This window comes from Neopsephotus bourkii, unplaced genomic scaffold (assembly GCF_033783945.1).
Source record: "Neopsephotus bourkii isolate Nb327-2 ecotype Australia unplaced genomic scaffold, CSIRO-AGI_Nbou_v1 NB_1363, whole genome shotgun sequence".
Taxonomy (NCBI): Eukaryota; Metazoa; Chordata; class Aves; order Psittaciformes; family Psittacidae; genus Neopsephotus; species Neopsephotus bourkii.
The window spans coordinates 82,834-107,855 of NW_026901842.1; the positions used below are offsets into that span (position 1 = coordinate 82,834).

A 25,022-nucleotide genomic window follows, 5' to 3' on the forward strand; every position below is an offset into this window, starting at 1 on the left:
CCTTGGCACAAAAAGCAAGTGTGTTAATGAAAGCTGCTGATGACACAAAGTTGGAAAGCAGCATTTGCACAGATGAAAGCTGGGACAGCACAGAGGAAAAAAATGGGCAACTCTGAAGACAAACGGAGGAAGGTTGAAATCCAATGGGATGAAAGAGGAAGCCACACATCTCAGACAAACAATAGCTTTCACTGCGAGGTGGACAGAAAATTAGCTTAGGTGGAAAATGTTCAAGAGTGAGAAAGGCCCAAGCAAACAGCTCAGAACAAAACTGACTGAGGCACCAACATGGTGCAACTGAAACCTTTCCAGCATGAAAGGGGGCATATAGGGATGCTGGGGATGGACTCTTCATTAGGGACTGTAGTGGTGGGACAAGGGGTAATGGGATAAAATTTAAACAGGGGAAGTTTAGATTGGATATAAGGAGGAAATTCTTTCCTGTTAGGGCGGTGAGGCACTGGAATGGGTTGCCCAGGGAGGTTGTGAATGCTTCATCCCTGGCAATGTTCAAGGCTAGGTTGGACGAGGCCTTGGGTGACATGGTTTAGTGTGAGGTGTCCCTGCCCATGGCAGGGGGGGTGGAACTTGATGACCTTTAGGTCCTTTCCAACCCTAACTATTCTATGATTCTATGATCCAGAGAAGTGCCAGAGCAACAGCCAAGCCATCACAAGGAGGCTCCAGCTGTGCTGGGTTGGTTCTCATGATTACAAAACCAAAATGCTTATATAGGAAGATGTGTAAAAACAGCCTTTATCAAAAAACAGAGACATTTCCTTAGATTAAATATGTAAAGACGCTTGTTCAGCCCCACAGAACAAAAGCTGGGAGGCAACACCAAATGATCTCCTAGACACACACATTTGGGGGAGTGAAATAAAAGAGGGGAAAGATCTATTCAAGACACCAGAACAAGGGTTGCGCGTGGGCAACATGAAGTACCCCTGAGAAGTCTGGGGTGGAATAAGTTTATGACCATTGCAGTCTTCTAATGGGAGTAATGGGGGGGGGGGGGAAACAAGCTTGTTCATAGAAATTTATCTTGAAGGGATCCTATGACCCAGAAGGCTCTTCCCATACTCTCCAGCAAAACAGACATAGAGCTGACACCACCAGTCAACACCATGCTCCTCACCTGGAAGAAAATGCATAAAGCCACTGCAAACCACCTTTTAAAACACCAGAACTGCTCATGACAACTTAGGTCCACTCCCTTCCATCAGCTGAGTCCATTTCAACATCTCAGTGCGAGCAATTTTAAGCAAAATACTCAACCTGTGAATACAGCGTGTGCAAGGAGGCACTGGGGGGGTAAGAACCAGGCTGCTGGGCATCTGCCACCAGCAAAGGCATCATCTCACACACCGAGTGACCGTGTTTCTGTGTATCTGCAGAATCGGAACGCACACATTGGGATGTCTCTTCACCCTGTTAGTCATCCCATGAGCTCCCCACCTGCTCCTCAGGGACTCAGAGCTAATGAAGCCACAGAAAAGTGTTTCGTATTATGGGGAAACAAGAAACGAACCAGAAGTCTTAGATGAGCAATGAGCTGAAGTTACTGGACCAGTTCATTTAAAAGTTGTTCCATTAACATAATTAATGAAGCTACATTTCCCACTATGTCCCTAAACTAATCTGCTTTGAGGCTTCTCTAGTGTCTAACGAGACTTGAGCTCATCCTCCCTTCCGCCCTCAACAGGGCCCTTAATTGGGTCTCTCTAATGAGGATAGATGCCCACAGAAGCTTGCAGTAACTCCTTATCTTTGCGACCTCTATCTCCAACTAATCTCAGCTTCAATTAGACAGCGGGTTCAGAAGTCAGTGGGGCAAGGTGGGAGGAAAAACACGGCCGCACACACACAATGGGGCTGCAAACCCATCAGCTCCTCCCCAAACCAGGCTCACCTCCAGCAGACCTCTGCTTCCCCCGGTGAATCGAAACCATGCCCTCATGGTGAAGGAAAACAAGCTGTATGAGGGGAAGATAACACTGCAGGGAGCTCAGGCAAGAACTACAGCACAAGGGAGGATGATGCACAGGGTAGCAAGACTAGTGGAAAGTAGAATCATAGAATGGTTTGGGATAACAGGCAAGGAAGAGACCTTAAAGCTCCTCCAGCTCCAACCCCTGCCACAGGCTGGGATCCCCTCCACTGGAGCAGCTTGCTCCAAGCCCCTGTGTCCAACCTGGCCTTGAACACTGCCAGGGATGGGGCAGCCACAGCTTCTCTGGGCACCCTGTGCCAGTGCCTCAGTATCACAGTATGTTAGAGATTGGAAGGGACCTCAAAAGATCATCTAGTCCAATCCCCCTGCTGGAGCAGGATCACCTACATAAGGTTACACAAGAATGTGTCCAGGTGGGTTTTGAATGTCTCCAGAGAAGGAGACTCCACAGCCTCCCTGGGCAGCCTGTTCCAGTGTTCTGTCACCCTCACTGAGAAGAAGTTTCTTCTCAAGTTTAAGTGGAACCTCTTGTGTTCCAGTTTGCACCCATTGCCCCTTGTCCTATCATTGTTTGCCACTGAGAAGAGCCTGGCTCCATCCTCATGACACTCCCCCTTTATATATTTATATACACTAATAAGGTCACCCCTCAATCTCCTCTTCTCCAAACTTAGAGACCCAGCTCCCTCAGTCTTTCCTCATAAGGGAGATGCTCCACTCCCTTAATCATCTTAGTTGCCCTGCGCTGGACTCTCTCCAGCAGGTCCCTGTTCTTCTTAAACTGAGGGGCCCAGAACTGGACACAATATTCCAGATGAGGTCTCACCAGGGCAGAGTAGAGGGGAAGGAGGACCTCTCTCCTGTGAGCATCCTCACAGGGAAGAGCTTCTGCCTAAGAGCTCAGCTCAGTATCCCCTCTGTAGCATTTCTTTCAGATCCTGCAGCAAGATCTGTTGGCCTCCTGGCATTTCCTGGCAGGCTGACAGCAAGGGAGCGCTGCAGAGGAAGGGAATGAGGAGATAGAAAAGCCCAGATGAAACTCTGTCTTCTGTTCAGCCCCCTCGGCCACCTCCCTGGGCTGCTTTGCTCTGGGGATGATGGAAACGTTGGTGTGTTTAAGACATGCACAATCCACCAGAGATGAACCCAATTTAACCAACAGATTCATTGTTCTTCTGTTAAAGTTTCTTTTCAAAGCTTCCTCACAGGGTAACAGCTCAGAACAAGCTTTTCAATGTGTAACTGCTTAGAATGGAAGAAAGCAAAGGAAGGGAAAGAAAAATTGTAAATCAGGAAAATGTGTAACGTGCCAGGCCAAGAGAACTCATCCCATAGAAGGAGAGACAGGTGACTCAGAGCCAGTGCAGTTGTCAGAGCAACACTGGGGAGGAAGATCGGTGTAACTGCTCCGAGAGTCGGATTGCAGGAAAAGTTGATTTAATGGCACGTTGCACCAGGTTCTCCACTGAGAACAAACTAAATGGATGGGGACTTGCTCATCTAAACACACAGCGAACGTCAGAGGAACAAACCTAAGCAACTGCCACCCATAATTTATGAACCAAATTACAACCACGGCAAAAACCCCGTAACTCAGAACAGAGTGATTGTAGAATCTGGCAGAAGAAGGTCTCAGCCTGCATGAATCATTCTTTTCTAGAGGAAACCTTATATAATCCAAGCTACTCTGTTTAAAATCAAATTAAATCTTCCTAAAAACCCTATTAAAGGCTTGGCAAGGCTTTGTCTTTAATCCAGTCATTTGGCAATTTGCTAAGATTAAAAAAATCCTACCTGGTACCAACCAACTTTACTCCGTGTCTCACAAAACGTGCATCAGAAGGCAAAGGGGAGATGAGAGCATCTACCTGGGGCTGGGGAAGGTGATTAGATTGCAATGCCATCTTGTGGAATAGGAGAAAAAGAAAGAGAGAAACAAACTTGCTCAGGCACCACTGTGCAAGTGTTTATTTCCCAGGACACAGGTACTCATTTTCCTCATTTATCTGGAAGGTTAGAGGGATCCACACAGTGCTAACTGCAAAGACATGGTCTGCTTTCCTCACACTGCTTGGAAGGAGATGGGTAAGTCAGAAATAAGGGTTTGCTCTTTCTCATTTGTTGTTATTATGACAGTCCTAATCTTCTGTCTCGCTTCCCCAGGACACCAGCCTCTCTCCTCAGCTATGGGAGAGTCACCTAAAGGAGTGACTTGGGCAGGCCCATGGCAGGGAGTTGGAACTTTAGGTGATGATGATCTTTAGGGTCCCTTCCAACCCAAACTATTCCATGATTCTATGGCTCTGTGATCAGGATTAGGACAACTCTGATTCCCCAGATCACCTCCCAGAGCTATGGTTCACAAGCCAGGTTTAGCAGGACCTGAAGAACATTTCTGTTCTTGGCTGCAGCAGCCTCTGTGTATGTCATATCTGGGAATCAGGCTCCCAGCTGTGTCCTCTGTTACTAAAATCCCTGTATCCGATTCAGACACAAACACTTCAGGATGCTCTTATCATAACCAAAGCCCAGTTTAACCATCCTCTCTGCAGGGAGCTGACTACCTATGTCTTTAGGTAAAAAAGAAAAAATACAATCTACAAAACTCAAGGATGGGGGACAGTTACCAAAAAAGCACCATCCAGATAAGCCAGATGCAGCTGCAGACTTCCTTCTCTGGGATGAGGCCAATTGCAGGGAGAAAGAACCATGGACTTTTGGCAGACTCCTCAATGTCTCTCTTGCTGTGAGGGGCCCAGAACTGAACAAAGGATTCAAGGTGCAGCCTCACCAGTGCCCAGTACAGGGGGATGAACACTGCCCTGGCCCTGCTGCCACACTGGTGCTGATGCAGGTCAGGATGCTGATGGCCTTCTTGGCTGCCTGGGCACAAGGTGCTCATGGTCAGCTCCATCAATCAGCACTCCCAGGTCCTTTTCCACCAAGCAGCTTTCCAGCCGCTCTTCCTTAAGCCAGGAACATCGCATGGGGTTGTTGTGACCCAAGTGCACGTCCTGGCACTGAGCCTTGCTGAACCTCAGACAATTGGCCTCAGCCTGTTTCTGAAGTCTAAGAAATACATACACCCAACATCCCTCCTAAATGTCCAGCATATGCGGAAAAGAAATAAAACAATGCCAGAGAGCATGCAAACATTTGCCTGCAAATGACCAGTTATTTTCAACAATAATTTCATAAATGCAGCAGATTTGAGCATATCCCATGATTATTCTTCTGCTGCAATTACTGGGAGTTGCCACTGACCCCAGTCTGGGGCTGCCTGGGGCCACCAAGCAAGATGGGTTCCAACCGGGGCAGCATTCACTGGGCAGAAGCAAGGGGTGGGATTGTCAATAGCTCGAATCAGCAAGAGAAATAAGCCTTGAGAATAAGCTGCAAATGCAACAAACCACCTCAAACAATCTGAAGGTTTCTGCCAGGACTGAGTAGGGCCAGAGGTGCGGGCACTGCCCTTTGCAACGCCTTGCACCAGGTGATGCCTATGCTGAGCAGGTAGCACCAGGCTGGATGGCTGCGATATAAATCACGCCAGTCACTGGAAACAACCTCCAAAGCTTGAAATAATGTTTGCATGAGAGCAAGATGTTGAAACATTGATTGATCTTGGGTTTCATCAGCAATATTTTGACTTTATTATTATACTGGCTGCTAACAAAGACACACCCATCAATGCGTTGCATTCTTCCTTGTAAAAGGGTGATTATCCCACTATTCAAGCCAGGCTGCTCCGCTTGTAGCCACAGCCAGCGGCTCCAGTACAGGCATTCACCATAAAAAAAACCCAAACATTTTGATTTCAAAAATGAGGCAAAAACACGGAAACAGGCACATGCTGGAATAGTGCAGAGACCAGATCCAAGCAAATATCTGCATCCTGGGGAAGGAAAGGGTGGGCAAGGGGGGAGACTAAGCATTTCACCACAGTTTAAAACCAAAGGAGCATGCCCAAATCAAAGAGTTACTAAACATTTTACTGATTTAAATTACACATTGGGTTAGGGGGAAGAGAATTACCTAGCAGGTGCCAGTTTTCCCACTGCTTGGCTTTGATCAAGGAATAATTGTACATACACGGTGGGTTTTTCTGATCTTAATATATTAAGTTAACTTTCAGCGCCAGGGATAAGGGTGGAAAAGGGACGGGAAGAATGCCATTAAAGCCTGTGTCTTCCAGCTTTATTGTTCTTAACCTCATGCTCAGGCAGAATACAGCTGCTATCTGAGGCAATAGAGTGTTTACATATGCCCAAATTGTTATGCAAACACAGGAAGACCTATTGGAGCAGAGGGAACCGGCACCGAGTGCAGCACTTCTCACCACCCCTTGCAGAAAAAATGTTTTTCAATGTGGAAAGGGTGAGAGAGGTCACCCCCAAGGAATCCAGCCAGGATCCTCCCAGCCTTCGCCTCTCCCATCCTCCTCCTCCTCTCAAATTCCCCAGCAGCCGGCATGGGCTTCAGAGTTAAAGAGACAGGCTCATTATCCAGCAACACTGTCATTGTCTGGGGGCTGCATTTGCATGAAGAACCTAAAAACGGGCTAGAAATACCTAAGGAGGGAGAAGTTGTCCTGTATGAAACAGGATTCACTTTGTGCTTCTCTGTACTCATGCAGCAAATAAAAGCACAGGAACTAAGGGGAGACTCCAAAGGCGGACAGGGCACTCTGCAGCATTCAAGTGCAAGTGCTTTCAGATTAAATCCATCTTGCATCAACATTCAAGATCAAAAATTCAAAATTTGGTCATGAACTCTGCAGCCACAACTTCAATTCTATCTGTAGTTGCTACAGGAGACACTGGAGGCAAACACCTCTGGGAAGAACTTCATCCTCTAGAAGAAGCCACAGATTTTCATCAACCTTTATCATCTAAGCTTTCAAAAAGTTATCACTGATGAAGAATTAAATAAACCTCTGAAATACACTGTCACTGCCTGGAACATGCCTCACTGCCAGCCAAAGCTGAGTAGCTTTTGCTGCTGGACCATCACACTACAGAATAAAAGCCCCCCCTCCTCAAGTCCAAAACAGACATGGGATCAAGGCAGCTCTCAACTTTCTCCTGAACTACGTGAACCAAATTTCATGAACTTCTGGCCAGAAGTCAAATTCCTACAGAGCATAAATTACCCTTGTTAGCAGTTTGAGCCTTCTAGTATGGCAAAAATGAGCCACAGACACAGAACCAGCAGACAAGCAGCAAGACACAAGTGTCTCGCTACCACCACCTTCCCCCAGACTTCACTCCTCAGTCAGTCGTCCTCCCAACAAAAAGACGTTTTCTGCCATCACCCACAGTCATTGCTGTCAACCCCCCAGCTCTTCATCTCACAGAGGAAACCTGCATTCACTCGCCTGAGATGAACACCCTCTCTTTGGCTGTATGGAACAGGGCAACAATTTAGCCTGACCAGCTTGCACACAGAGTCACCAGCTGTGATTTCATGTCTGAATGCCTCTTGGTTGAGAACACATTCCTGCAGGACACCACCAGAACTGTCCCTGCAGCATCATTCCCACTATGGCCAGTTTGCAAGAGCTGCTAGCTAGCAAGTTTTGCTAAAGTTCATTAACATATACTGCTCTCATTTCATACAGTTCTACAATTTCCAATCAGAACATTGTGCAATGCTGGTGTCAAATGGCTTAAGGAAATGAACTGTATCAACATGCAGCAAACGCAGTGAGTCAAATCTACAGTACTGGCTGTTTGGAGATGTGGGTTCTCCTCACTCTTCAAAGAAGCTGCCGTTGGGGGGAGCTGCCTCTGAGTGCTGAAGCTACTTTCCCATAATTTAAAAACAAGGCAGGATTTGTGCTCAAGCCATTTCTTACCACAGGACGCTGATTTCTTGTCCACCATCTTCACGTGCCGCGTCTGGGTGCGAAGCTTGTCATCTGTGTTTTCCACCAGGTTAGTGAGGTCGTCGATGATCTCTGTGGAAAGAGAAACACAAACGTTAACCTCTGAGCCCTGCAGCATCACTGCTCAACAAGCACGCTCCTGATGGAGGCTCCAAAATGGAAACCAGCTGCAGCCTCTGTCCTCCAGTATGCCAGACCAGTGCTCCACATGTTCTGCAAGGTCCAAATCCTGGGAAATACTATGCAAGAGGCCTCAACTTCAGACTCAGTGCACTCCTCCACTGCAAGAACAGAGATAAAATATATAGCCTGAAACAGCAGGATCAGTCTAGGTACCCACAAAAGCAAACACTAACCAAAGTAAGAGAATTAGTGCATATGCTATAGGAAGTCTGCAATTTCAGTCCCTGGAGCAGAGCATCTCAATGCTTGGCCACCACATAGTCATTGAAACAAGTCCAGAATCACCACCTCCATAAATACTTTTAAGCGCATTTGGTGCAGTCCCAACCAAGCAACCACAGAGGCTGCCCCATCCCTGGCACTGCTCAAGACCAGGATGGACAAGCTGCTCTAGTGGAAGGGGTCCTCCCTGTGGCAGGGGTTGGAACTGGATAAGCTTTAAGGTCCCTTCCAACCCAAACCAGTCTGGGATTCTATAATACAAAGTCCTACCTTGGCTCCATTACTAAGCTGTACAGATGGCAGCTCTGCCTGCAGCCCAGATGATCTTGTGTGAAAAGGAAAGGGAGCAAAATTTTTCCTACATCTATTTTTAACAGAGAAAGGGAAATTTTAAGCCAACCTCAGCCTCATGCAACTGCTGACTTTAATTTTGCCCTGGAAAACAAAGCAGGTAAAAGGCTTGTGCCAAGAGTGGTTGCTGGGTTGGGGTTTTTAACATTGAAAATTAGAAGCCACATTAAGGTACCAAGTTTCTTTCTTGCTGTTACGCTCTAGTTTTCTTGCAAGGCACAGCCAGGGCTTCTTGCTGAGTGCATGAACACATCACCTTTGAGCTGCCTTCTACTCTGCAGGTAGGAATGGCTTCCTTTGTGCATGACAAATCAGGAGGACAGCGGCCAAAACCTGAATGCCACTGCAAGGCACGTTGCTCTGGTTAGACTTCTAGCACTTTCCCCAGCACTGATCACTGCCTTAACAAATCCAGCTTGTCTTTTGGGACCAGGCTGTGGACAGCAGCCATGCCACGCCAGCACATCCCGCCCTGCATCCCTGTGCAGCAGCACTGCTGGAGCATCCAGGTTTAATGCGCCGTAAACAAAAGCAGAAGTTAGAGCACAGTGTTCAGTGAGCAAGATACACTATTTTTGTGTTCATTTTTATGCATCATAACCCTGTCTCCATGCCGGTTAAGGGTTAAAGAAAAGAAGTCCTATCAAAAGGACAAAACCCGACATTCCTTGGACTTCCAAAACTTCCCTGTGACAGTAGAAGAAAACCTTGGGCTTGCAAGGGTAGCACCAATAGGTGCCATTAGTTCTTGCAGCTTCTCAGGAGCACCCATACATCTCGGCTGGCCATTACTTTTACACCAGCACTTGAAAGGGGAGGGTTTCCTCCACAACTCCCCTGTCTGCAGCAGAAGGTGTTAGCTGTTGGAAAGTGTGTTAGCTGGGCAGGGTGCTTATGTCCTCAAACCTTACCAAGTGCCGAGCACTGTAGCTAGCTAGAGATAAAACCAGTTTGATCATGGGTACAGATAACAATCCCCAAATCAGAAGTTCTGAAGGCACAAGGTGAATTTTTAGAGGCTTTAATCTCCCAGAGAGTTGGGAGACTGAAGCATCATCTTCCTGATGCATGCATTTTAAGGCTGCCTCAAAAGCACTCTGTCATCTCCAGTGTACCCCTAGGTAAGAGTGCATCAGCATCTACAAAACCTTGTACTTTGAAAATACAAGAAAGATCTTTCTTAAAATACAATCTCCTCATCCATGTCCCACAGCCTAAACCATCACGTAGTCACATGAAGGGAGGGCAGAGGGCAACCATCACCTGCTTCTCTGCATGTGCATGCTCCATTTTATCCTGAGGATCTAAACCGTTCAGCACTCCTGTGGTTAGGCAGCATCACCCCATCAAAGCTGCTCTATTCCAGACAAACCTCTCCAGATTTGTGAAGCTGCTTATAATATCAAGATGTTATTGTTCATCCTACACCAGAACACATTTTCCCAAGTGATGGCAGGTGCTATATTTGAACTGCAGGATTTGCTCAGTCCATAGCTCAGATATTAACCCTCCTCTGCCTCCCACCCAACTTTCCCAGGTCTAACATCTGCAAAGCCAACAACGTTTTGGGGAAGCTTTATCTGCCTGTGTGACTCAGCACACAGGAAAGGCATCACAGAGCTGCTGCAAGGGCAGGCGGGCTCAGGAGTGTCTCTGAATTAAAGAAATGTGCCGAAAGTTCCCATCGTCGTCAAGGACAAAGTGATAAGGATGCTTGGGAAACAAGAGACTTTCCTTTGCCAACATTGACTGGACCCTCCTTGAAAAACATCCTGCTGAACATGCTGCAGCTAAATGAGAACAAATGTGAGGAGGGAAATTTTCTGTCATCATTTCAAAGCCCAAGGCAATGCAATTTGGATTATGTCAAGAGCCTCTCCTTTCCCATCCCCCTGTGCCAGCCATTGCCCTGTCACACCAACCAGCAGGAGCCATTTCTGAGCCAGAGAGTTGGACTGTGCAGCTTGGAAGAAGCAGGCCAAGGGGAATGGCTTGAACCTGCCAGAGGGGAGACTGAGCTGAGCTCTTAGGCAGAAGCTCTTCCCTGTGAGGGTGCTGAGGCGCTGGCACAGGGTGCCCAGAGAAGCTGTGGCTGCCCCATCCCTGGCAGTGCTCAAGGCCAGGTTGGACACAGGGGCTTGGAGCAAGCTGCTCCAGTGGAAGGGGTCCCTGCCCGTGGCAGGGGTTGGAGATGGAGGAGCTTTAATGTCCCTTCCCACCTAAACCATTGTAGGATTCTATGACCTATAGGTCTCTTGCTACAGTCAGGTTTCAGGGTAGCAGGCCACTTCACCAAGCACGCAGCCGAAAGCTCAGCAAGCAACCGGTGCTTTGATGTAATGTGCAGTTGAGACTAGAAGTGCTGGGGTGCTCAGGAGGTCTGAGCAGGGTCTTCTCCTTCGCAGCTGGCATGGGGAGAAAGCACAGGGAGGTTCTCACCCATCACCAGTCAAGTCAGAAGTCCATTCAATCAGGTTCCCCAGGCCAGAATGCCCTTGCTACCAGCAACACCCTGCACAGGAACACCCATCCACCCCTCTACCCCCACCAACATTCTGGTGTGGTTCAAAACCGCTCTTCATCTTCACATTAAAGAATTTCTCCCCCCCGCAAAGGAATTGCAATGGGAACGCATGCTGTATGGGGCAGGGCTGAAAACTAGTCATGGATTTCTAAAGGCAGAACTGCTGCCAGAGAAAACTAACTCCTCAGCTAAGGAGGTCTTCAGAGTGCTGATGATCCAACGGCAGCTCTCAGTAGGCTCCAAAGACCACAAAAACTTCCAGGAGATGACCCACCTGCAACCCCCTTTGCCGTTCAAGCTGGTAGTTTCTATCACCTCCCATTTTCCTGGCTATGCATGGAACAGCTTCAACTAAATAAGCCTGGAAACGGGGAAGGAGCGAGGATCCCGGGATGTGAGGGAGCGGACAGGAGAAGCTGGCTAATGGCTGAAGGGCCGCAGTGACTTTTCAAAGGGTATTTCTGGAATGCTGCACTGCAAACCACATTTAAACTCGTAACACAGATTTAGCTGGGGTCTTCTATCAGTGAGGCAGGATCTTGCAGCAGAAGATAAAACCTACTGCACATCCCTGGTATTAAAGTATGAGTAATTTAAGCCCAGCTGAAATGGGGTAAGTTTGAGAGCAGCCCTGAGGAGAAGGGCTTGGGGATACTGGTGGATGAGTGGACACGAGTGGGCAATGTGCACTTGCAGCCAAGAGACCAATCCTATCTTGAGCTGCATCCAGAGGGCCAGCAGGTGAAGGGAGCTGATTCTGCCCCTTTACTCTGCTGTGGTGAGCCCCAGCTGGAGTCTGCCTCCAGCTCTGGAGTCAGCCCTCTCCCTCTCCTACATCAATCCTGATGGGGAGAACAGAGGGATTTACTGCAGAGAGCATGAGCAAAGGGAGGAAAAGCTCCTTCTGCTTATTAATAAAATAAAAATTGTGGGTTTGTTTAATATTTTGATTAAACTTAAAACCTATTTTTGCCCACAAACCAAATACAAACCCCATTTAATCTGACTTGAACCTGTTGCTGCATCAGCTGTCACAGCCAAAGAATTACAGCTTCCAAGCAAAGCACTTACAAACAAGTCTTAGTGTTTTGCTTCTCTGGTCATAGCAAGTTGAAGCCCCATCAATGCCTGCGGCCAACTTTTAAAGCCTCAAGAATCCATTGATTGACCCACATCAGCACAAGAGATGTGAGCACGTCAGTGTTAAGTATTTCTTTTCAACGTTTTATTGAAAACAAAAAGTGAAGTGACTGCTCCGAACCCTGGATCGTAAGAACTTTCCATAAGCTCTGCTTGCTTGGCTTCACCATCTCAAATAATACAACAAAGATGGTATTTACATTATCTCTGAATTAAAGGGTTGCATTATAAGGCACACTAGCATCACTTCTTGCTGCTACCAAATTCTGCGGTTCCTCCATGCGCATGTGTGTGTGTCCAGAAGGACTGTGCTAAAAGCGACTATCGAAAGGTAAAATCCTTCCCTGAAGTTGCAGCGTGACAGCCACCTGGTAGCAGCAGTACAGGTGTATTTATGGCCATCTTTAAAATCACACCTGATAATAGCAAGAAAAATAAAGATTTATGCAAAGGACACCAATAGAGGCCAGGTGATATAAAACTGAGCAGAAGAAATTACATACAATCCTAGGAAATTATCAGAAAAAACCCTAATTCTTCATATCCTTTTTCCTTTGAAGACTTTGCTGCTGCCATGAAAATCAGAAACAGTTTGGTTTCATTCCTAAAAGCACTGGTGCCTTCTGTAGAAACCTGGCTCCGCTTCTCCCCAGACACAGCATGGATAATCTCAGAGCCTCCCATAAAATGGGAATCCCACCCATTAGAGCTGTAAGTCATCTCACCGGGAAACAGCCATACATCATGCTACAGCCAGTCTGCTGCGCTAAGGGCTCGTGCAGGGTGGGAAAGCAAACCCTGAGCTGACCCCAAGCCAGGGGCTGGAGCAGTCTGCTGGATCCAAATAGCTCCTTTTGCTTTTCTCCTCTATTCCTCCTCAAACAGGCTGCAAGCTCCAGGCACAGGATCTGCCCACAGCACCACACAAGACCACAGGTCTTCCACCACGAGCACCATCTGCCTTTCCCATATTCCCAACTTCTCTGTTGACATTTCTAACAACGCTTCCTATGGGTCTGAAATGGGGCTTCTCTGGCACCCCCATCTTCTCTGTCAACTCAGCCATCAAGTCTTTGTACAGCTGGTCAGAAGTTTTCCAAGGGAACAGTTTCCACTGGAAAACTGTTTGACAGACGATAAAAACAGCACATCCCCAAGTGCTCGCTCAGCATGCCTGGACCTTCAGCGTTTCACCCCTTATGCTGAAACCCATCCCTGACTGCCTTGAAGCGAATAACCAGCTTACTGCTTGCAAATGAAATTCTCAGTTTTGACAACAAAATGAAAAGCCCAAACGTTTACCGAGAGCAAAAGCACCTTTTCCAGCCCATCCAGCCTCTTCATCTTCCCTCCCTTTCCAACCCCGGTGCCAAGATCCTGCCAATGCCCAGCCAGCCCCATATCACTCCAGCAGTGCTCTATGCAGAGGAGCATGTCAACTGCTAGGTCATGACATCATACCAAACACATAGAATCAATATTGCATCTTTCTCTGCAGGGACTGAACAGCAGCAAGCTCTGCAGCAAGCTCCACCAGAGCTCCAGCACACACATTAACGCTGCACAGTTTAATCACAAAAGGAGTAACAGAGAATCACAGACTGGTTTGGGTTGGAAGGAACCTTAAAGCTCATCCAGTTCTAATCCCCTGTCATGGTGAGGGACACCTTCCACTAGATCATCTGAAATAATAAGTTATAATGTGAAGCACAGCATACAGATATGGAGCAGATGACCCTATCCAATTGCCATGAATGCTCATCACCAGTGCACCATGAACCAAACCTGAGAACCCTCCTTGCTGTTTCTCCCATTAAGGAGCTCATGAGAGAGAAAGGCAACTGGTGATGGAGAACAGGGAAGCAGTCTGCTGAGGGAGCGAAAGCCAGGCAGTGGCAGAGCCGGGCAATTGCAAGGAACACCATGGTTTATTTTGCAGGAACCCATGTGGGTTTTTTCCTATTCTGTCTCCACTCAGGAGCAGGAAAATGATGTGGTTGCCTTTCCATCCCATCTCTCCTTGTTTCTGCCCATGCTCCACACAGCTGCACCACCTACCAGAAGGTGTGGGATTTCTTGCTTTTAAAATCATTCTCCTTGACTCATGGGGCCTTGGGAATGATGAACATCCCTTCCCATGACGTAGAAGAGGCTCCTGCTCAGCCAGGTTTTTACACTAACTGATTTGTTTGTTTTCTTTAAAACACATTAAAAGCCACATTTGGTTTTGGCAGCTTTGTCTCTGAGTTGCACTTGTTCTGTCTGTGGAGTAAGAAAGCCAAAAGCCAAGTGGAAGTGGCACATTTCACTTGAGAGAAACAGTCCTGGTGCTGGAGAACAGTGCAGCAGAACAGTGTTGCTAACCAAGCATTTCCTTGGAATTGTTTGGATTTTCCTTGGATTTAAATCTACAGATCACTCGATAGTACTTATCAATGCATAATGCATCTCCATGGGATACCCACTGTGCATCAGGGAACCGCAGCCAGCCTTAAGGAAAACAGACAGAAAACTAAAATCCCTCATGTTTTATGCTACACAAAAATACAGCAATAAGGCTGGAGCTTAGTGGAGAAGCCAAGCAGGCTTTCCCTCCCTCTTTCACGTCTTTGGTGCCTCAGGAGAAAAGCTAGATACCAAAGAAATGAATCATATACTGAATGCCAACCTCTGTATGTCCAAAACCGATAATTACATGTTAATAAGAAAGTAAGCATTGTTCAAAATGCCAGTGGTATGAAATGAAGATTGCAACTAATGTAAGCACCTCAGAAAGCTGAAGAACCTTAGCATGATGTGCCAGCTGTAATGTCAAGGCAGAGTGAAAAGAGAAAAACACAGTAAAAAATACAAAGCCAAGAATCTTAATTTCTCTCCATTACTGCTGGCCCTGCCTGGGTTTTGCAGCCTCTCTCCATGCCACAGGCAACACGTTAGTGCAGCCCTGGGCTTCTCCTCACTGTTCAACTCCATGGCAATATTCAAAATCCCTCTGGTTCACATTCCTTCAAATTAAGCTCTGTGCTGCTCAGGCCAGCAGGATACCGACACTTTCTGCTGTGATGAGTTGTGCTTTTCAAGCGAAGACTAAGATTCCTCCCTCCATCACCCCAAATTCAACTGGTGACAATCTCTATGGCAGAACTTCATATAAGTATTTAAACCCCCACAAAATACTAAGGGAGCAAACCAGTTTGTTGCTCTGTGTTTCAGCTGTCTCACTCTTTAGCTCTTCCCATTTAAGGGGTGCTTGATAGTCCTTGGAGACAGTCATGTTCAGAAGACCTCTCCTAGCCAGAGAGAACTGCTGGGAGCGTGCTTTATGACATGCCATGTGTACTTCACAGTCCCAGTGCTACAGAGAGGTAAGAGGGGATCTCACTTCCCGCTGCTTCCCAGCAGCTGTGCTGGGGTCCAGGCACCATAAAAAGCATTGCACACCCTCCCCTGTTCCTGCCCTGCTGGGTGGCAGCTCTGTGGATAAAGACGAAGGCATCCAGGCTGCAGGACCTCCAGCCACAGTCGGGCAGGAGCTGGCAGACTTGGTTTGTGCCCAGGAGGGCAGGCAGCAAGGATGGTTCTTCTCCACGCAGCTGGTGACCAGCTCCAGCCCACCTCCAGGCTCAGGTTCGCAGCCTGAGGCACTCAGTGCATCAGCTCTCCCTAAAGGAGGTCCTTCTTCTCCCAACATACCCCATGGACTCAAGGCCACGCCAGCTCTCCACATGGAGGAATCCTTGCAGAGGAGCAGGATTGCTTCTGGTTCTCCTAGTTCTTGACAACAGTGAAGTCTTTCCAGTCTGTGGAAAGACAGAATAAGATGCTCCAGAGTCCTACAACCTCTGCCTGGCCTTTGGGAAGTGAAGAGCAGCCTGAGCACCCAAGGACCAGCCCATGCCTCCAGCATAACCTTTTCCCACTGGTTCACCAAACCTTCGGCAGCCTTAAGGCTAAAACCTGCCAAAACAAGAGGAAGTTATTTGTCTTGCTACAGAAAATTTTATTGTCTGCTCCAAGGACCAAGGGGACATATCCAGGACCACCGTTTGCACACACCACCATTCAAACCAGAGCCAAGCAGCCCCACCCATCTGTAGACTGAGCTGAGCTCTTAGGCAGAAGCTCTTCCCTGTGAGGGTGCTGAGGCGCTGGCACAGGGTGCCCAGAGAAGCTGTGGCTGCCCCATCCCTGGCAGTGCTCAAGGCCAGTTTGGACACAGGGGCTTGGAGCAAGCTGCTCCAGTGGAAGGGGATCCTGCCCATGGCAGGGGCTGGAGCTGGAGGAGCTTTAAGGTCCTTTCCAGCCCAAACCAGTCGGTGACTCTGTAATTCCACGACACCAAAGCATTTAAGATTATATCTGGGTCACCCTTTGACACTCCCACATAACACAGAACACTTCATCTGCTCAAAAGGTCTAGAGGCAGCAGATGGTGATTTGAAAATGCATGGTAACGACAGAGAACCGTCCCAGGCCATCAGCTGTGGTAGCCCTCATAGGATCATTCACAGCTAAAGAACAACCCTGAGAAAACAAACAGCGGTATCGAGTCCAGCAAACACAGTTATTAGTTAGAGCTGTTATTTTAAAAGCACACACTGAGAAGTTTTCCCTTTTCCAGCTGCTTATTTTGTTTCATTCGAACAAAACCCATGGACATTAATTTTAGCTGTACTTAATTGAATAATTTCTCTGGGGAATAGTTCAGGGACAGTTTTAAAACAGCCTGTTTCCAAGAGCCATTACTAATTGGCATATACCACAGCATCAGTGTGCCAACCAAAATAGTACGCTTTAATGTTACTGGAACTACTCTCAGTCCAGATGTGTTGAGAACTCTCAGTGATATAAGGCAGGCAATAACTATATTCACATGATATAGTATTTTGAGTATCCTTTCCCAGTTATCTGTAAGGAGATAACAGTCTTCTTCGGTAGAACTATGTGAGTATAAAGCCACATAATTTATTCATCCCCTTTACTCCCAATAAGTGACCTTTCATTTGATTTACTGCTTAAAGCAAACCTGCCATTACCTGTTATCAGATGGACCTTAATATAAAAGAAATCCCCTCTCACAAGAGTTATGAAAGGTTGTCTCTAACGTAGTGTTCACTGAAGCCCACACACCCGGTGCACTGCACTCACGGCAGCACACCAAGCCCACAGCACTCCTTGGACCTGCAACCATCGCTTACTTTTATTCAAATCCAAAATCTGAGTGCTCCAGCAACATGGAGAGTTTTAGGCCAGACTGTCAAAACTTCCAGCAAAATCTTCCAGTTTCGGGGACAATGTAATTAAACTATTTGTCTAGAGACCTGACTGAGAGAAAGCAAGGAAATACTGCTCACAGGTAAAATCATCGTGAATTCTGCATCTCTAGGAACGCCTTCAGCACCAAGAGACTGAAGCCTATTTACATTCATGTAACAAAACCCTGCCAATCAAAACACTTTCCCTGTTATGATTTATTTTATGAAAACTTATAGCAGAAAATGGAAGGATAGAAGCTATTTCAGACCCCACATTTGTTTGTTTTTCCTTTATCCAAAACCTAAGCAGGAATTTAAGGTCCTGCCTTCAGAAATTCTTCGTAATATTCACTCCTGCTTTCTTTCGGTCACTGGTTCTTCCCAAGTTTGTACACCATTGCAATACTTTCCCATAGACATCAACAGTTTTAAGTACAAACACACACCAGTTGCCGTAATTCCTCTAGGAAAGCAGGTATAGCAATTGCCCATTACACACCATTTGTCTGTTGAACACTGCAAGGTGAGGTTTCCAGTCCATTTCTCCAAAGAAACCCATCCCCCAGAAAAACCCCAAGCCCAAAAAGCTTAAGTTATGCACCATGCAGCTATGGTCGCTTTAAGATCTACTTGACCACTACTGTACCACTTTACCACTTCTGTATTTCTTATAGTGTGGACCCATCACAGTAATGTAACATAATCACAGAATTATAGAATAGTTAGGGTTGGAAAGGACCTTAAACTCATCCAGTTCCAACCCCCTGCCATGGTACTCTTGTGAGTACCAAAGAAGCAGGCCTTAGTGACACTGAAAAAATAGAGAAATAAAAACCAGTGAGACAGAGCATCTCACCCACCTGGGTCCCAGCACCTCACCTAGATAAGCCACCCTTCTGCCAGGTCACAAAAATCAATCCTCATCCATTTGTGCAACCTTGTAAGTAACCGTAGTCAATGCATCTATGGGAGGACCCTCCTAAAAGCCAGCACGTTGCCTGCTAAGGGTTTACTCACAAGAGGTGCTCTCCATAAATCCACCCTCGGCTTGCATGCCATCCGTCAGCCCAACAATACATCACGACTGCAAGACCCCAGCCGGCCAGCAAGAAGGGGCTGGGAACGTCTCTTTGATGAAGCAGGGCTGTGAAGGATGCAGCAGCATGCTGATGGATAACCCCCGAGCCCGCTCCTTCCTCCACACAAAGGCCCCGTCACTTGGGAGTCCCAGCAGAAGTTTCCCAAGCACCTTTGAAAGAAACCCCCTCATTTCTCAAAACCTGCCCACGAGACAGCCCCAGCTCCGTGGCGGTTTGAAGCAATGGTTATAAATGGCTCATGTCATTTTGTCAGGAGAAAAATCACCAAATTGTTCAGCCTTGCTGGGAGCGCGGCTGAGTGGAATCGCCCCGCTCCATGGCCAGCGCCTCCAAAGAAAGACATCCCGGAATTCCTGAGCTGTCTGCAGACTTCACGGCGTGTATAAGCTCATTCCAACTCAAAGAAACCTCAATCCAAGAAGCAGGACCAGAACACCTCTGAAGCATTAACTCAACGTTACTTCTAACCAAAGAGAACATCCCACATTTTTGATATTAAAAAGCTTAAGTTAGTGAAACACTTCACTGCTGCCACGGTCCCCACAACTGAGAATTATTCGACCAGTGGACATACAGTGCTCTTGGTTTCAAAGCAGATTAAGGAAGATGGGAAAAAATGACCAGCAGTGTTCTTGTATAGCTGGAGACCAAAAATGTATTACACGGACTGCAGTCTGAGAAGCAAAAAGGGAATATAGCTCAACATGCTGGTGTGATGCTGACTTTAGTGATTCAAGCTCAAGTGTCCCGCTCCTTCCAGAATCACTCACTTCATGAACGGGCAGAGCCACTCTTCAGGTGGTACAGACAGACAGACCAGTGAGCTGCCACTCTCCAAGTGGTTTCTCAGGGTTGACAACACAGTGGCTCATCCCCTGCCATTAACCTTCCCCCTTCTGAGGAAGATGGGATTTGTTTCTTTTGGGGTTTTAACATTAAAAGGTACATTAGAAATGTGATGAGCGCCGTTCCCCAGACAGACCAACCTAACCCTGTGCTCTGCCAAATGCAGCAGGTTCATCACCAACCTCCTCTGCAGAACCCCAACATCAGCCAGCATCAGATGAAAAACACGGTTTAAGTTGCACTGGTCAAGTCACAGAATCACAGAATCCCAAGGGCTGGAAGGGACCTCAAGAGCTCATCTAGTCCAACCCCCCTGCATGAGCAGGGTAACCTAGAATACATCACACAGGAACTTGTCCAGGCGGGCCTTGAATATCCCCAATGTGGGAGACTCCACAACCCCCCTGGGTAACCTGTTCCAGTGCTCTGTCACTCTCACAGTAAAGAAGTTCTTCCTGACGTTAACATGGAACCTTCTATGCTCCAGTTTACACCCATTGCCCCTTGTCCTGTCACTGGATATCACTGAAAAAAGCCTAGCTCCATCATCCTGACACCCACCCGTTACATATTTGTAAACATTGATGAGGTCACCCCTCAGTCTCCTCTTCTCCAAGCTGAAGAGACCCAGCTCCCTCAGCCTCTCCTCATAAGGGAGGTGTTCCACTCCCTTAATCATCTTCGTGGCTCTGTGCTGGACTCTTTCAAGCAATTCCCTGTCCTTCTTGAACTGAGGGGCCTAGAACTGGACGCAATATTCCAGATGCGGCCTAACCAAGGCAGAATAGAGGGGGAGGAGAACCTCTCTTGACCTACTAACCACACCCTTTCTAACTGGCTGCTAATCCCAGAACGGATTCCACCAGCCTCAGACGGGCCTCAGAGTTCACACAGTATTTGAACAATCTTCATACACAGCCCTAAGGAGGATGCCCCGCAGCATGCCTGTACCCAAGCAATGATGATCAGCGGCAGCATGCTGGGAACACACGAGGAGGGGTCGGGGGGCCAGGTGAGGAAGGGTTTTGCTCACCAGCTCATCCCTTAGAACCACAGCAGTTGGCAAGAATCCCGATGAAGCTCACCAACACCACATTCAAAATGACAACCATCCACCTCCACCAGCTGCTGAAGGCTCCTCTCCACACACCCACAGATACTGCCTCTCTTCTCCACTCGATGTATCCACAGTTAAACCTCTTCTAAAATAACTCAGGCCCACCTGAGCATTAAGAGACTTGTTCAATTTCGCTCAAGATATTTAGAGAAGAGGAAACTGCAGAACCATGTATTAGGGAGTTGTCAAGCCTGCAAAACACAACTGCCATTTTAATAAACATTCAGGTTGGTAACAAGCCAAGAGAGCATCACAGTATTCTCCATAAGAGCATCCTGCTGTGGACAGCTGCATGGCATTATCCTCTTGGATCACAAACGAGGAGGAAAGCCACTTTAAAATTGGGCTATCAATCATAGGAGGAACCAGAAAACTTGCAAGTGCTTCATGGTTACAGTATTGAAAGCAGCTGATAAAGCTAAGGTCAACCCAGGCATCTGGGACTAATCTCCAGCTGACATACTTCATCAAGCTCTACTGGAATCAATGGTAAATTGACTAAATTAGCAAGAGGAATACATCATCTAACAACGTGCTCAGAGCTGAGCAAATACCCGGAATGAGAGCCCTGGCAGGGAAGGCACTCCTTAATGTCACTCAAGTCATTTGTGTCCTACCTGCCCAGGAGCCTGAAACAGACCAAGAGCAGAAAAAATGTCTCTGGAGTTTATGGCTCAAAAATATTCCATTCCCAGTCTGCAGTCATGGAAAAAGTTCAGATTACTCAGAGAAGTGGTTAAAACAACAGAAAGGGTGGAAGAAGAACTTCCACAGATAAGACGACCTCAAGTCTACAAGTCCTGGTTAGCTTTAGCTAATGGTTTTCTTTCTTCCCACTTCCTTCCACCAAAAGTTGTGCCAACTTTCCACATGCCCTCCCATGGATTTTCTGCAGATGTGGCTGAACGCTTACTGTTTAGCGTGGCTCTGTGCCCGTGGATTTTTGCAGAGCAAGGAAAGGCTTGCAGAGGGAGCTATACAGAGGGAGCCCTTATCCAGCTGCTCCGCTCCTCTATGATTTTCCCCTTTCTCCAGTTCATTTGTTGGAAGGACCAAAAGTGATTAATTGGCAAGAGCTGCACAAAGCCGAGGGTTTAGTGCCACTAAACACCGTGTCTGTAAGACACTTCAGAAGAGCGTGGCTAAACACCGGCTTGATCTCGATGCACGAGTTCTGAATTCCAGCGTGACAAACTCCAGCGCAGGAAGGAAACCTTAAGCCTCCACTTTATCAAGCTACACAAATACACGGTTTATCAAACTGAAGAGATTACTGCTGCTTGTTGTGCTTCTCCTGCAACTGTTTGCAGAAGCTGGCTGGCTGATGGCTCCCAAATGTATGGGAACAAGTCAGCACCACCTTACTGCAAGGGTCTGCAGCAGACAACATTTACAGCAGCCAAACTGCTTTGTTTCCAAAAATAAGAAAAAAAGAAAAGGGAAAGAATGGGAATACACACAGGGCAAAAAAATCACCTCCCAGCCCGGTGCGTGCAGGCCCAGAGTAAGGATTTCCAATAACTCAACTTAAATCCCACTTAAAAAAATACAATTAAATCCCCTGGTACTGCCAAAGGCACTTTCAGCTGGGGGGTGGGGGGGTGGGGGGCAGAGTTTTTTCCTAATTTTTAATTAAGAAAAATGTCAGCCATTTCTGTCATTTGTGAAACCCGTTTCCTAGCATCCTTGTACTAATCTATTGTTCCACCATACGGCGAAAAGGCAGAGATCTGTCTGACAAGAACAAACACCAACTGAATACACAAAATGTGCCTCTTCTACCTGCAAAATCGCTGGGCTACGGAAGGTCCTAAAGCTGATCAGAAGAGAGCACCTATCACATTATTAACCCATGTAAAAAGCCACTAGCTTTATACTTTACACTGCCAGTTTTAATAAATGATAGTGCAAAGCTCTGCTCCATCTCTATCCCATTATATTTCTCAAGGCAACTTGAAGAAGACCTGCCCTATAAGATCTGCCCTTTTTAAAACTCAACTCCGAGCCTCCCAAGTGAAGACATCTGTAGTACAGGCTCCTAAGGTCTGCTCCTTCCATATGGGCAGGAGAGAGCCATAGATGTTTCTATCTTTTCTTTCAAAGGACAATGAACTCTTGCTCCATCACTTCTAACCCAGATAATTCTGAACCCCAAATGGATATTAATTGATAGATGCACTGTATGAATCGCCACGAGCACAAAGGATTAGATTCAATGGCCTGGCTGAAGCCATTATGTTTCCCTCTGAAAAAAATTGATTTGGACATGAAACACTAGTATTATGTCCTCTTCCAACTCAGACATGCTTTAGAGAAGCCCCGTACTCCGGTCAGGCCCTTCACCCTGCAACAGGGAAGATGGTGAAGAGCCAACCTGCTCCAGCTGGGCCTTCCTCCACACACTCCAAAAATAAGGATAATCCTGTTTACAGGCCCCCTCCTGAAACTGGGAGGGTCAGCTTGTCAAACCAGAAACCATCAGCTATTATTCTTCCCTGCGAGGGAGCTGAGGCGCTGGCACAGGGTGCCCAGAGAAGCTGTGGCTGCCCCATCCCTGGCAGTGCTCAAGGCCAGGTTGGACACAGGGGCTTGGAGCAAGCTGCTCCAGTGGAAGGGGTCCCTGCCTGTGGCAGGGGTTGGAGCTGGAGGAGCTTTAAGGTCCCTTCCAACCCAAACCAGCATGGGATTCTATCTTTATAACAAGGAGTATGAGGAAAAGACAGTCATTTCCAAGTGAACACCCAGTTGTCCGCCCTTCACTACCCATTTAGCAGGAGCAATACCCCAAACACTCTTTAACCCCAACTAACTGCATGAAGCTACACCATTTCATTATTTACCATTTTGTAGCATCTTATGAAGCATTTGGTAGGGCAGTAACAGGTACACTGAAAGCCAAGTGGTACCTGTGGCCTGGCCAAAGGTGACACATTTCAAGTCTCTGGATTTCCCATCCCCAGCTAACAGCAGTACTTCAGGGCTTCGGATGTTGAGTTTGGGGCCTCAATCTTGAATTATTTTTTTCAAACCCTCTTAAAACACATTTAATCCCTTGTTTTCTTTCTGAGAAGAAAGGTTTCACATCTGGACTGTCAACCTGCATTCCAGAGCATTAGCCTGGCAAATGAAAGCAGCTGAGCTGTAAATCTCCAAGAAGAGGACTTGTCATGGAAATCGAAACTCAGCATTAACGACGAGACCAGTTCAGCACAAAAGCCAACATGAAAAGCCCGAACAATGCAGGCAGCCCCAAGACAACTTTGGAAATGAATCCTGCTGTCTGACAGAGCAAGCCACCCTCAGCCCATGGCCCAGCCTTGCCTGGCTGTAACCTGGAACGGGTGTGTACGAGCCCACTTGTGAGCAACCACCGATTACACAGTTGAATTTAGCACCTTCTCCAACAACCAGCCCCCAGTTTCCTGAGCAGGCTGGGGTTTGCAGGTATGTCTCATGAGAGTAATGCTCGGTCACTGGGAACAGCGAGAGAGCTGAGCTCTGAGCTCCCTTGGACAGCCACTGCGGATGGCTCTCTTCTGGCCCTGCAGAGCGGGACACAAGCAGTGAGATAGAAAGTGAGCAGCTCCAAAGATTTAAGTACTTCCAGCCAGATTTCAATGGAAATCCAAATGTCAGCAACACAGATACAAAACTGAATCAGCGGCAAAAAGGTGGAGAATGGTACAACCGATACAAATAGAAAACCCAGCATCTCCTCAGCACCCCGGAACAACAGCACCTTACTGATGTGCTTCAGCTAATGTACTAAAAGTGCTCATGTAGCATCTTTTATCACTGCTCTATGCATTTATTCCAATTTTCAGATGTAAAAGTGAGCTGCTAAAAAGAACGCCACTTTTGCTATTATTCCCCCCCCTCTCCCCTTATAGAGAATGCAGTTTTGGAAACAACTTGAGCTCTTGAGCAGCTTGGAGAAAGGACTGTCTGATTCACAGAAGACATCTAAGCACCAGCGGTGGGGCCGGCTGACTCTTCTGTCAGCGCTCACTTCACAAAACACTCCACAGTCTAACTCAATTACTTTTCATAGTTTATACTAAAGTACCTTATTAAATCTCTCTTCCTACCAACCACACAATGCATAGCTTTGTGTGACAGGCTCTTAAGATCATTCCATTCTTTCAGCTCGGGTTCCCTGACGGTGTCTCTTCTGATTCAGGCAACACCAAGCAGGAGTTCATCTCTCCACCTTTGCTGCTGAACACCACAGCCAAGTCCTCTCACTTCGTCCAAACACTGTACAAACACTCTTTGCAATCAGCTCAAACCAGTTCTTCTGTTAAATTAAAAGCATTACCACAACGCTCTGCTGCCACATGAAGTCTGCCAAAAAATACCCTTATCCTGTAACAACCATAGCTGTAATGAAGCCAGCTTGCTAACTTCTACAGTTACTAGAACTGCATCGAGTCTTTCCAGTCT

General features: G+C 47.1%; 1 protein-coding gene across 6 annotated transcripts in view; it reads right to left on the reverse strand.

The window, feature by feature from the left end:
- STX8 (syntaxin 8) overlaps positions 1-25,022 on the reverse strand; it is a 104,576-nt gene that overhangs the window by 34,110 nt on the left and 45,444 nt on the right. For all 6 annotated transcript variants that reach the window (XM_061366877.1, XM_061366876.1, XM_061366875.1 and 3 more), the window contains one exon: positions 7,812-7,913. In XM_061366877.1, coding sequence (XP_061222861.1) covers positions 7,812-7,913 — 102 coding nt within the window. The remainder of the gene's footprint in view (positions 1-7,811; positions 7,914-25,022) is intronic.